General features: G+C 42.3%; 1 protein-coding gene across 4 annotated transcripts in view; it reads left to right on the top strand.

Moving 5' to 3' along the window:
• sipa1l3 (signal-induced proliferation-associated 1 like 3) overlaps positions 1–13,036 on the top strand; it is a 240,262-nt gene that overhangs the window by 216,736 nt on the left and 10,490 nt on the right. For all 4 annotated transcript variants that reach the window (XM_043680772.1, XM_043680771.1, XM_043680774.1 and 1 more), the window contains 4 exons: positions 243–408; positions 1,321–1,528; positions 2,800–2,946; positions 8,977–9,106. In XM_043680772.1, the coding sequence (XP_043536707.1) occupies positions 243–408; positions 1,321–1,528; positions 2,800–2,946; positions 8,977–9,106 (651 nt within the window). The remainder of the gene's footprint in view (positions 1–242; positions 409–1,320; positions 1,529–2,799; positions 2,947–8,976; positions 9,107–13,036) is intronic.

A 13,036-nucleotide genomic window follows, 5' to 3' on the forward strand; every position in this document is an offset into this window, starting at 1 on the left:
AGTAAATCAATTGAGATAAAATCTTATGACATTCCAGGCTTCCAAGAATCCCAATTTGGAAAATCACTTCTTGGGCAAGAGGGAAAACGCACACACATTGTTTACATGTCTTTTTGTTTTTTCTAACTCATTCTTTGTACGTTTAAAGAGAGTGAAATGAATGTAATCCAGGGACATACGCGATATCCCAGGCATGTAGATGTTTATTGTTTGTCTTAGCCGCTTCCTGTTTTCTCTCCTAGGACTTCCAGCGTTGTCTCTACAAATGTCTTTGGGCAGCCCAGGTTGCGAGCTTCACTCCGAGACCTCCGGTCACCACGCAAGTCCCACAAATCAACCCTTGAAGAAGATTTAAAGAAGCTAATTTTGTTGGACAACCCTTTGCCGGAGCAAGATAAAGAAATGCTAGTATGTTTTACCTTGGGCAGCCATGGTGATTGGGTGGATGCTGAAATACACATTTTCTTGTTGTCCATGAGGTACAGCAATAAGATGGGAATACGTAGCTTGGGAAGAAAGTCAGTCACGCACAAGTTACCTTTGTACTTTTGGCACATGTTGTGATGTGAAGTGATGGGATATGGATTTTTGTTCCAGCTCCCTGCACAACTCCTTCAGTGAATTACCACAGATTATTCCATTTCTGAAAGTAAGTCGACCACAGTCATCCCAAGTCACAATCCTGTCTAGATTGGCATCATCTGAACTTTCGAAACGGCTCCTCAGATTCTTATTTACTGAGATTTTGGCTGATCTGCAACCCAACTCCATTTACCCTACTGTGCCACATATCCCTTCATAGCTTTTGTTGATTAAAATCTATCTCCGGTAACATTAGCATTACATCCAATATCTCCTATTGATGGAAGAGTTCCACATTTCTGCCACCAATTATGTAATGTTTCCAAATGTTAGTGATATAAAATTGGCTAAAAATGTCCTTTTTAATCCTTTCCTTGCCAACCAGCAGAAATAATTTCTTTCTGCCCTTAATATCTTAACCATCGCACTACAAGGGAATCCAACCTGATATCGTTTGGTTCGATGGAGACTATGTGGAACATTGGGCGACTCCGTTTACACAATAAAAGCCGCCTGAATGATCCCAGACATCCGAAAGAGCCCATGTAGATTCTTAGAACTGAAGTATCAGGCTGTATTGCTATGGTGGAAATAGTGTGATTCAGGACATTTGGCTACAGTCAGTGGTCTGAAATCCTCTGTGATTTGTAAAACACGTGCAAACATTATAGCTTCCGTGAACTTTTTTTTTCCTTTTATCTTTTCCTTAAATAAAGGAACTTCTCTGCTTCTCTCTAGCATTCTTCACGAAAGGCACTGCAGAGGACTCTGTCAGATGAAAGCATCTGCAGTGGACGGAGGGAAGCCGGTTTGTCCAGTTCCCAGATTGCAGCTCTTGACCAGGCACTGCCAAACGATGTGATCTTCACCAGCACATACCCTTCACAAACACTGCCCACACGCAGATTGACCCAGCCTCCAGCAGCAATAAATCTTGAAAAGAAATGTAAGAATGTAAATTAGGCTATAATATCTCCATTAATTTCTGATCTTTCTTTCTAATTGTAGATTTTTAGAATTTTCTTTTTGTATTGGTGTGTTTATGTATGTCTATAAAATAATTGTGAACTTGTAACTGATAATTCGTTATCTTTTGTTGACTCCTCAATTAAATTTCTCCTCAAAACATTCTCACTGTGAAATGCCTAACGGGATTGTTCCCTTCACATGTTAGCGGATGGATCCATTATGGCCTGTTCTTTCTCTTTGGTTTTGGTCATTTCAGCAAGTGTCAAAACTGCAGTTTGACATGTGTTATCTACAACTGAATTTCCCCAGTCAAATGAATAGCATTAGATTAGAATCCTTACAGTGTGGAAACAGGCCCTTCAGCCCAACAAGTCCACACTGACCCTCCAAAGCGTAACCCACCCGGACCCATTCCCCAACCCTATATTTGCCCCTGACTAATACACCTAACCTACGCATCCCTGAACACTGTGGGCAATTTAACATGGCCAATTCACCTAACCTGCACATATCTGGATGTGCAAACTCCACACAGTCACCCAAGGCTGGAATTGAACCCGGATCCCTGGCACTGTGAGGCAGTGCTGCTAAACACTGAGCCACCGTGCCACCCTGGGCAATAAATGTTGGACAGAATGCATGCCTTAAATTAATAGAACCCCATGTCTGCGTGGGTTTCCTCCCACAATTGAAAGATGTGCAGGTGAGGTGAATTGACCACATTAAATTGCCTGTCATGTTCAGGGATGTGTAGTTTAGATGCATTAGTCAGGGTTAAATATAGGGTAAGGGGAATGGGTCTGGGTGGGTTACTCTTCGCGGGTCGGAGTGGACTTGTTGGGCGGAAGAGCCTGTTTCATATTATAGGGATTCTGTGAAGTGAACTGTTTTTCTCACTGCTCTGTGAACACAGGCCTTTGAGAACAGAAGAGAAAGATGGATGAGAGAGAGAATTAATTAGATTGAAGAGATCTATGTCACCCTTGGGAGGTTTTAAACACAGACCTATGTATGTTCTGTATCTTTCACACTGTGCTTTTTAATTCTCCTCTCAGTTGTCATAATACCTCGATGCAATGTGGCCTCTCTTCTTGAGCCACACTTTTTTCACTCATTAACTACCCATTGCACGTCAGCACAGAAACGCTGGGAAAAGATGTATTTTGATGAGCAGTTGTTTCCTGGTCTGTTGGCAATTTCCCCCTCAAATTTTGGAATTAAATTCTGTTTTGTGTTTCTACCACTCAGCAAACATGTCTGCCTCTGAGCTGTCCTTGACTGATGTCCGTGACCGAATTCCTGTGCGTCGTACTGATCCAGGACTGATGCCTCTGCCAGACACAGAGTCTGAATTGGAATGGTCCAGTCTGGTCAATGTTGCCAAAGCGTATGAAGGTATGATTCAATCTGAAAGCAGCTTTGATATTTTGAAGTGTCATATCAGGAATTCAAAACACTTCTGCGGAGAAAAAATAGAGTTAACGTTTAGAGTCCCATAGGATTCGAAAGGTTAACTCTGTTTCTGTCTCTGTAGATGCTGTCTGAGTTGCTGAATTCCTCCAGAAATTTCCGATTTTGCTTGTTTCAGATTTCCGGCAACTCTGGTTCTATTTTACTCAAAATACCAATCTACTATTTCCACCATTTCTTCACAATACTTGAATTTATGAAATTCTAGACAAGTCCTCTATTTAGCTGGGCCTTGGAAATGCTATAGAACAGATACAGTCCTGTGGAGTATAGCTCAACAGATGAATGAGAATTGTGCAGTTGTGCTGTAGTCTTCTGTTTAGTTTGAACTTCTACAAAGTGAGGATCCACTACAGGAGCCCTTAAATGTCATAGTCAAAACCTGATTTACATTTCTAAATTATTAAAGCTAATCTCTTAACATCAGGGCTGAAGATTTAGTGTGGTCCAGGGCTCACCTGCTAAACCAGTAATACATTATACATATTGATCTGTAGGGATTTTCAAGTAAATAGCAATTGCAAGGAACCCAGTGGAGCATAAAGTACATTGTCATTGAATTGCACAGAAAAGAAAGAAGCCATTCAGCACAGTTAGTCTGTGCTGGCTCTTACTGAAGACAAAACCATTCATTCACCTGCCTTGCTCACCTATATCCTTGCAATGTTTCCTCCTTCAAGGATTTGAATCTGAATCTGTCACTTTATCAGGCAGCAAATTAAACATTTGACCACTCATTGTGTGAAAGTGAAGGTTAAACTCCTTCCACCTCAGAAAGCTGGTCCAACCCCTGTGATTGGAATGAAAGTTTTCTTGTTTAATTCAGAGAGCCTTTTTTGTTCTCCATTTTTAAGGTAAGGGTGTCACAGGCAAGACTGTCATTTATTGCCCATCTGTGTTTGCTGTTAAATTCAGTGGCTTGCTTGCCACCTCAAAATAGTCAGGCAGAGACTGGAAGAACACACAAAACCAGGCAGCATCGGGAGGTGGAGAAATCAATGTTTTTCGGATGTAACCCTTATCCAAATATTGACTTCTGCACCTCCTGATGCTGCCTGGCTTGCTGTGTTCTTCCAGCCACCTGCCTGTCTACCTGGGACTCGAGCATCTACAGTTTCTTTGTCTCGAAACTGCCCTCTGAGATGGCGAGAGTAACTGTGTTACAGTGACTCCTGTTCTATGAAAACCTAGACTGGGTAAGAATGACAGATTTCCTTCCTAAACCTGATACGGTTTTTAATGACAACACCTAGCTTTGTGATACTATTACTAAGTTATATCCTCAATTTGTTTTTAAGTTATTGGTTAATTGAACTTAAATACTGCTGTAGTGGGAAAGAGCCAGCACATTGTGCTGAAGAGCTTCCTTCTGTGCCGAACTGTTCTACGACAATGTCCCCATTGGCATTTACCTGGGCCTCCAGATTACAAGACCAGTGACGTTGCCAACATGAAATGGCTTTGGCCAGTTCCACTTGAGTCCATCATGGCATAAAGGCTCCTAAATAATTTTCACTCTCCAGGGAGATGACCTGACTCTGATATTTATATTGGGCAGCTTTTTAAATTTTAACATACAGATCTACTCTCACTTCAGCTGGCAAACCAGGACTGGTTTAGGCACCACCTGTGCCCTTGGTGTGGATTGTCATTCACTCACGGCGTCACTATCTTCTGTGTTAGGTGTATTTCCAAAAAAAAACTTTAAGCAATCTCTATGTTGCTGGGAAATCTGGTGTCGTCCACATTTAAGTCCTTGCAACGTTTAAATCCCTTTCCCTGCAGACCCTTGTTTTACCTGTTTACAAATAAAGACCTGCATCACATGTGCGTGCGCACCATGCTTCCTGAAAGTCTGTGTCTGTGTGAAGAGAAATAGAGAATAATGTCACTATTGTGAGACAACAGAGTGTAGGATAACCTGAAACCTCTGGGAGAGCGTCACCTGAGACTAGTCCAAGCGAACGTTACACAATACATCGCTATAGTGGCATCACATCAACTGCTCTGAACTGAATATCCCGGGACTTGAAGCTGCATAAAACAAAATCTAGATTTATCCCCTCTGGCAAATCAGCAGTGCTAAAACCCTTAGGATTGGCACTGAAGTGGGTCTCTGCATTGTTGGATATCAGTTGCCCCAGTCTGATTTCAGTTCTGCTGGAGGATTGATTTTCAGCAGCACTCAATAAATAATAGCAGCAAATATTATCTACCGGAGTAACTCGATGCCCAATCTGTAGTGAAAGGAGCTCAAGGTCAGTAGTTGGATTAAGCATCAAATATTGGCAGCAATGTAAATGGACTCTGACAAAGCCCAATGCGGCAGAAACACAGCACCTCTCAGTGAAGCTTTCAATTTCTGCATCGGCTGTTGTTTCAGGAAGAGAGGGAGACTTGCTTGTCTGTAATCGTTAGCTTAAAAACTTAAGACTGATACTGACTGCAATATGCTGGAAGTGGCCTGTGTATCCATTACTCCCATGGACAGTCACCTCAGTATCTTATTTAGCTTCTTGTGGTCACCTTTTAAGAAAAAGTGTAATTTTATCTGTCAGTGATTTAGCTGTTGTGAGCAGCTGCATTGGCCGGCCCAACCAAGCCCACCATAATAATGTAAGAATTGATTGAAGGGGAAATGATTAAAGAGAGACTTGGAGGGATTACTAGGATGGAGGATGATCATGACTGATCCAAGTACAGGAGCAATGCCCCTGATTTACGTATCTTTGTCTGGCCACTATATTACTACTTACTGTGGTCCTGTTACTTTTCATAGTACAGCATTAACTGTTTGTTATTTTCTCAGGGGCCACGATAACCAACAGCATTTTGTTTTCTTTCTGTGTACATGTCTCTGGGTAATCATTATACTCATTAATCTTACCCCACACTCTCCTAATCAGATGCTCAACTGACAAGTGTTTTGTTTTGGAGAACTGTGTTCTGCAATTTCATGTGGAAAGAGGAGGAATTTCCTCCAATCTTTCTCTTGAAGTCTTTTAATTGGGGTCATACAGTTCACTGTCTAATTTATTATCATCATCTACTCCTCTTCAACACTTTTATATAGTTAGATTACCGCTCTCCTTGATTTTCTCGAAGCATTTCAGTTCCTAGATTGTGTCAGAGCTTACAGCCCTAAAGTGTGCATTGCAGAGCATCATTAGCCACATTAATAAGTGTTACTTAACTGGATACTACAAGAGAGTATAATCCCCTCTAAATCCTTTCTATCTTGATTGAAGTCTCCTATTGCAGGTGCATGTTCCAGTTTGCCCATTCCAATCTGCATTACACAGATTCTATTTAACTAGAACCGTTCCAGAGGTGAGGGATTAAATTCAGCTTCAATAAGAGGAGCTGGGGTTGCTCTCCTTTGACCCCAGACACAGAATTGATAGAGGTTTCAAAATCATGATGGATTCACATAACGCTGTTGACCAGAGGCTTCGCAGAGGGAACATTTTCCTTTCATGGGAATGAACATAGCTAAACCGCATCCAATATAAAGTAATCACTAAGAGATTGGCAAGAAACATCTTTACCCAGAGAGTGGTGAGAATATGGAACTTGCTACCACAGGAAGTGGTTGATATTTTAGGAAGCAAATATGAAAAAGAAGCAGGCCTTTCAGCCCAAAAATGCCCAGTAGATGCATTTAACTAGAGGTGAGGTAAGCATGTGAGAGAGAAGGGAATAGAAGTTTACAATGATGAGAAAAAGGAGGAGGAGGCTTAAGTGGAGCATTCACACTGACAACTGGTATACTCACTGGCATGAACACTAGTTGAATTGAAGGATTGTTTCGAATGGTAATGGTGTTACTCAAGGCTGAACGGTTGATAAACAGGGACAGTGTTTTAAGGCTATTGGTAAAAAGAGCCAGAGGCGACACGAAATAAAATATTTTTAAGCAACAAATGGTTGAGATTTGGAGCATGTGCCTGACATGGTGGAAATTGATTTGGTAGTGAAAGGTTTCGTATTAACAATCATAAAGTTTAAAGGCTAGGGCAAAACAAACCTAACTGGATTGCTCTTTGACACAGCTGGCACAGGTTCAATAGGCCAAATAGCTGCCACCTGTACTGTATTGTTCTGACTGTATTTGTACACAATAATGCCTCATAGGAGCTGCCTTTCTTTTATTGCTGGAATAATAGTCCCTTTTTAAATGCTGGATGACACACAGGAGTATACAATCTAGGTGATGAGACTATGGTTTTATTTTGGTCAAAAACTAAACAGGGTTTTGGAAAGCATTGTAATTGGCTGTTGGTTATATTCCCCATTTTGAAGGTGAATGTTTTGCACATGTTAGTTAGTTTCACGGGATAAAGAAAAGTAAATTAGTTTTGTATGAAGCCTTTATTCATAGTGTTACCTTAATATTGACTTTTTTCATACAATTATGTGCCTGGGTTTGACCAGGGATGATGATTATTCCTGTTCAATTGATTGTTCCCATGGGGGAGTGCTCTTGAATTGTCACCACTCTGTGTCTAACCGCGTATTGTGGAGCAGCTGTCTCTAATAAATGTCTGCAGCCCTTGAGTTGATGAAAACCCACAATCGTTTGCCAGATGTTTCCTTGAGGATTTGAGCTTGTGTTTTGTGTGCCATGTTGAGCCCATCACAAAACACATTGCGGGGCTTTGGAGGGGGAGGCAAATGGTCCAAAACATAGACTCACTCTGAAAAGGTCCATCAAAAGTCCAAAATGCCCGCCTAAATAATATCTCGATTTAAAATTCTCATCGTTGTTAAATTCCTCTAGGGCCTTGCCACTTCCAGCCTCTGTAATCTCTTCAACCCTCCTGCCTTCCAAATTGCTGTGCTTCTGTGATTATGGTCTATTATATATCCTGATTATTAATCAGTCCAACACTGGTGACCTTGCCTTTAGCTGCCTGGGCCCCGAGTTCTGGAATTCCCTCCCAAAACCCCTCCAACTCTCTGCCCATTCCTTTTGAAGTCTGTGTTTGACCAAGGCTTTGGCTATCTGCCATATGTCCTTACTTGGCTTGGTGTGCAATTTTCCTTGTTAAGATTGTGGGCGGCACGGTGGCACAGTGGTTAGCACTGTTGCCTCGCAGCGCCAGAGACCCGGGTTCAATTCCCGCCTCAGGCGACTGACTGTGTGGAGTTTGCACGTTCTCCCCGTGTCTGCGTGGGTTTCCTCCGGGTGCTCCGGTTTCTTCCCACAGTCCAAAGATGTGCAGGGCCAGGTGAATTGGCCATGCTAAATTGCCCGTAATGTTAGGTAAGGGGTAAATGTGGGGGTATGGGTGGGTTCGCTTCGGCGGGTCGGTGTGGACTTGTTGGGCCGAAGGGCCTGTTTCCACACTGTAATGTAATCTAATCTAATCTAATCTAAAGACTTGTGTGATGCTTTATCGTGTTAAAGCTGCTGCATAGATGATCATCTTTGGAATATTTTTGAAATGTAGTCACTGTTGTAATGTAGGTTAAAGCAGCTGCCGATCTGTACTAAGTAAGATCCCACAAACAGCAGTGAGATAATTGACCAAGTAACCAATGTTGTCGTAGTACAAGTTGAGGAGAACTGGTCAAGGCACCTGGAGAACCTGATCTTAGAGTGATGCCATCAGCAATGTTTCTTGCATGTGGAAGGCAGGCTTGGTTTAATAAAGACTTCATACAAAACTCATTTACTTCTCTTTATCCAGTGAAACTAACTAACATGTGAAAAACATTCACCTTCAAAAGATGACACCTTTGACAGTGCAGTTCCCCCACCACTGTGCTGCACTGGGATGTTGGCCTAGATTACTGCAAGGCTTTGAAGTGGAGTTTGAACCCCGGGTTTCTGACAGACAGCAGAATGCTCTGCACTGAGCTAAGACTGAGAATCTTCAGAAAAGACATGAAACAAAAAGGGGTCTCCCAACAGGATTTGCCAATGATAACTCTGTTTCTTCTTTCCACCAGTCCAGAGAGCTGTCTCCCTGTTCTCGCTGACCGATGCATCTATTGGATCAGAGGTTGGACCGGCATATCCTGTACATATGCATAATACCCTGGAGCGACAGTCCTCACCCCGTGTACCACATATTTTAAGGTAGTTGCTTTTATCCTTGTGATCTCCCAATGCTGTGTCTAATATGTAGCCTGGATCAAGATGTGAGAGGGCAATCTTATTTCTCCGACTACGTACTAGATATACCTCACTGCTTCATATGATATAAACATAGAAACGGAAACATAAGAACAGGAGTAGATCAATGCTCCACGATTCATTATATGAAGAGGCACAAGAAACCAGAATCTGAAGAGCACAGCAATTTGAAGGGCTATGAGGTTGATGAAATTACGGAGACTTGAAGTGGCAAGGCAGAAGGGGAGTTGAACAAAGATGAGAATTTGAATTGAGGTATTGCTCAGACAGGCATGTTGGCCTTCAGTTTACTCTTTCAGAATAAATATATTTTTTGGATTGTTTGCCGCATCCTCTTGGTCCTCAATGGTTTCTCCTGTAACTGTAGACTCTCGCCCCTAGTTCTGGACTCCCAACCATCAGGAACATCTTCCTGCATCTCCATCTCTAATCCTGTTAGAATTTCATAGGTTTCTGAGATTCCCCTTCATTCTTCTGAGCTCCAGTGAGTATAACCCTAACCTTTCCTCATATGTCAGTCCTGTTATCCCAGGTATCAGTCTGGTAAACCTTTGCTGCACTCTATCTATTCTGGGCGGCACGGTGGCACAGTGGTTAGCACTGTTGCCTTACAGCGCCAGAGACCCGGGTTCAATTCCCGCCTCTGGCGACTGTGTGGAGTTTGCACATTCTCCCCGCGTCTGCGTGGGTTTCCTCCGGGTGCTCCGGTTTCCTCCCACAGTCCAAAGATGTGCAGGTCAGGTGAATTGGCCATGCTAAATTGCCCGTAGTGTTAGGTAAGGGGTAAATGTAGGGGTATGGGTGGGTTGCGCTTTGGCGGGTCAGTGTGGACTTGTTGGGCCGAAGGGCCTGTTTCCACACTGTATTGTAATCTAAAATCTACACCAAGAACATCCATCCTCCTGTCAGGAGATGAAAACTGCACAAACTATTTCAGGTGTAATCTCACCAAGGCTCTGTATATTTGCAACAAAATGTCCCTGCTCCTTCACAGTAATCTTTTCATTACGAAGGCTAACATGCCATTTGTTGCCCTTACTGCCTGCTGCACCTGCTTCCTTGCCTTCCATGATTGATGTATGAGGACACCCAGATCTCATTGCACATTCCCATCTCTCAATTTAGTGCCAATCATATAATCTGCAATGCTTCGGTGAATCACGGCACAAACTGGAGTCTGTTCTTCCCAGTCTGGTAGTTAGGCACACCATTGTTCTGCTATTCTCACATTCCAATCACTTAATCCTTTCTCTCCCAGCACTCCAACCCAATCTGTATGGTACACCATTAGTCACCACCTGCCATTCCTGAAAAGACCCCTTTAATCCTATTCTTCATTCCTGTCTGTCAACCAATTTTCTATCCATCTCTAAGCACTGTCCACAATCCCGTTCATTTTAATTTTACACTTTTAATTTTAATCTATTGTGGGATTTTCAGAAGGTTTTCAACAAAGTCCACATAAACCACATCCACTGGCTCCCCCTGAGCAATTCTGCTAGTTACATCTTTGAAGAATTTTGTATTTGTCAAGTGTGATTTCCCTTTCATAAATCCATGCTGACTGTGTGATTCTACCACTGCCTTCTAAGTGCACTGCTACGAAAACTATCATAATGAACTCGAGCATCTTCCCCACTACCATCCGGTTGACTGGCCTATAATTCTCAGTTTTCTTTCTGCCTCCCTTCTTAAACGGAGAGGTTACATTAACTACTGAAGTACTCTGGAATATAGATTATCAGACCCTGAGGATTTGTCAGCCTCCAATCCCATCAATTTCCCAACACCATTTCCCGAATACAGATTTCCTTCAGTTCTTCCCTCTCACTAAACCCTGCAATCCCCAACATTTTTGGTATATTATTTGTCCTTCTTTGTGAATGCAGAACCAAAGGCCGTATTTAGTTGGTCAGCCATTCTTTATTCTTCATTATGAATTCCCCTTTCTGACTACAGGAGACCGACTGTGTCTTCATCAACCTTCTCTTCACACCTTGGGGAAAGATTTTAGTCAGTTATTTTTAAGTTCCTTGCAAGCCTTCTCTCATGCACTGTCTTCCCATTCTTAATCAATCCCTTTGTCCTCCTTTGAATTCTAAACTGCTCCCATTCCTCAGATCTGATGTTTTCTTTTCTCTAGCCAATTTATAGGCCTCTTTCTTGGATCTTCTGTCTCCAATTCCCTTTGAGAGCCATGGTTTGGACTAGCTTTTCCTTTCAGCTTTACGCCAGACATGAATGAGCAATTGTTACATTTTATCCAAGAGCTTTTTGAATGTTTACCATTGACCTTCCACATTACTTAATGTTCCCCAATCCAAAAATGCAACCACGTCGACCTTTATTGTCTACAGTGCTTCTTTGGTACATTCTTGAGGTGCTTGTTATCCATCCCTCACAGCTGTTATTTTAATTCACTCGCATGAGTTCTCAGGCGCTCACTCAGAATTGCGCGCTCTTGCTATGCCTTCCCCATTCCCTTAAGATGTTCCTTGAAACCTAGCTGTTCTATTGCAATGTTGTACTTTTTCTGTCTCTCATTCTTATGGAGCACTGTTATTTCCCTTTTACAATTCTCTGAGAAGTGCCTTGGAACATCTTATGATGAAATTGTTGTACAGGTTGTGACTCAGGAATGAGATACAATTGAAACATTTCAATAAAACAATATGCAGTCTGCGATTAATATCTATCAGATAAACATTTATTAATATCTAAAGTATAATAACATTACTGGATCTGAACCCATCCTCCAGCAGAGTCAATATTGAATCACTGAAGTATTGGAAGTGAGAGTGCAAATTAATTTGGGGAAGGTGATTTAGAGCTGGTGTAATTTGCAGAAACTGTCAGTTAAGTCAATGAAATAGTTGCTTTTAGTCCTCCAACAGGTCACTTCAGTCAGTTAAAAGCTCAGGTCATTGCAGAATTTATTTTCCATTGGCAGTTAGCTTCCGTGTTAGTTACAAAGTGAGTCCTAGCTTAGAACTTCAGTAAGCAGCGATTGAGGTTAATGTGTGGAATTTGGTATTTACAGCTCTTTTTCTGTGGGCAGTATGATATTGTTTATCTAGAGAAAGTGCATTGTATGGAAATAGCGAATTAACCGGTTGGTGTGTGTGTGTGCGCATGTGTGCATGCGGTGGGGAAGTGGGATCTGACTGGTTTATCAAACCTAGCCCACAGAGCACGGTGACTGCAGCATCACCATCACATTGCCCCTGAATTCCTCTTCCTACCTAACTGAGAGAGGTCCAAAATAAAAACGTTGGAGGGAGGGAGAGGAATCTTTGGAGCAATTCCCCTCCAACTGCTGAAAGCTAGTGGAGAAGTTTCTCAAGTGTCGGCTGGCTGTTCCGCTGTAGAAGGCTGTCAGAGCTAGGCATAACCTCGCCCTCTGTCGTCTGGCTAAACATTCCCCCCACCCATTGGGAGTGGGCATCCTGACTGACCTTGCTGTTTCCTATCTCCCTCTCATAGGGAGTAGACTAACATTAACAACATTTCACACAGCAGTGACCTTCACCCCTGCTCCATAAGACTGCGCACCCATTATCACATTCAAATTGGGCCTTGGGAAACATTTACAAACTCTACACACTGTAAAGAGTGGGCTTTTTTGTTTGAGGGAAGAAAACTTCTCTGTGGCAGATGTATCTCTCCTCAAGTGTCACTGAAACACAGCAGCCAATTTGTATTCAGGAAGCTGTCTCAAACTACAATGCTATATTGACCAGATCACACTTGCTAATGATGTGGTGGACAAATACTAACCAGAGAGATGTCTCCTCCTCTTTGAAACAGTTTTTTTTAGATTAGATTAGATTACTTACAGTGTGGAAACAGGCCCTTCGGCCCAACGAGTCCACA

This window comes from Chiloscyllium plagiosum, chromosome 41 (assembly GCF_004010195.1).
Source record: "Chiloscyllium plagiosum isolate BGI_BamShark_2017 chromosome 41, ASM401019v2, whole genome shotgun sequence".
NCBI classification, from domain to species: domain Eukaryota; kingdom Metazoa; phylum Chordata; class Chondrichthyes; order Orectolobiformes; family Hemiscylliidae; genus Chiloscyllium; species Chiloscyllium plagiosum.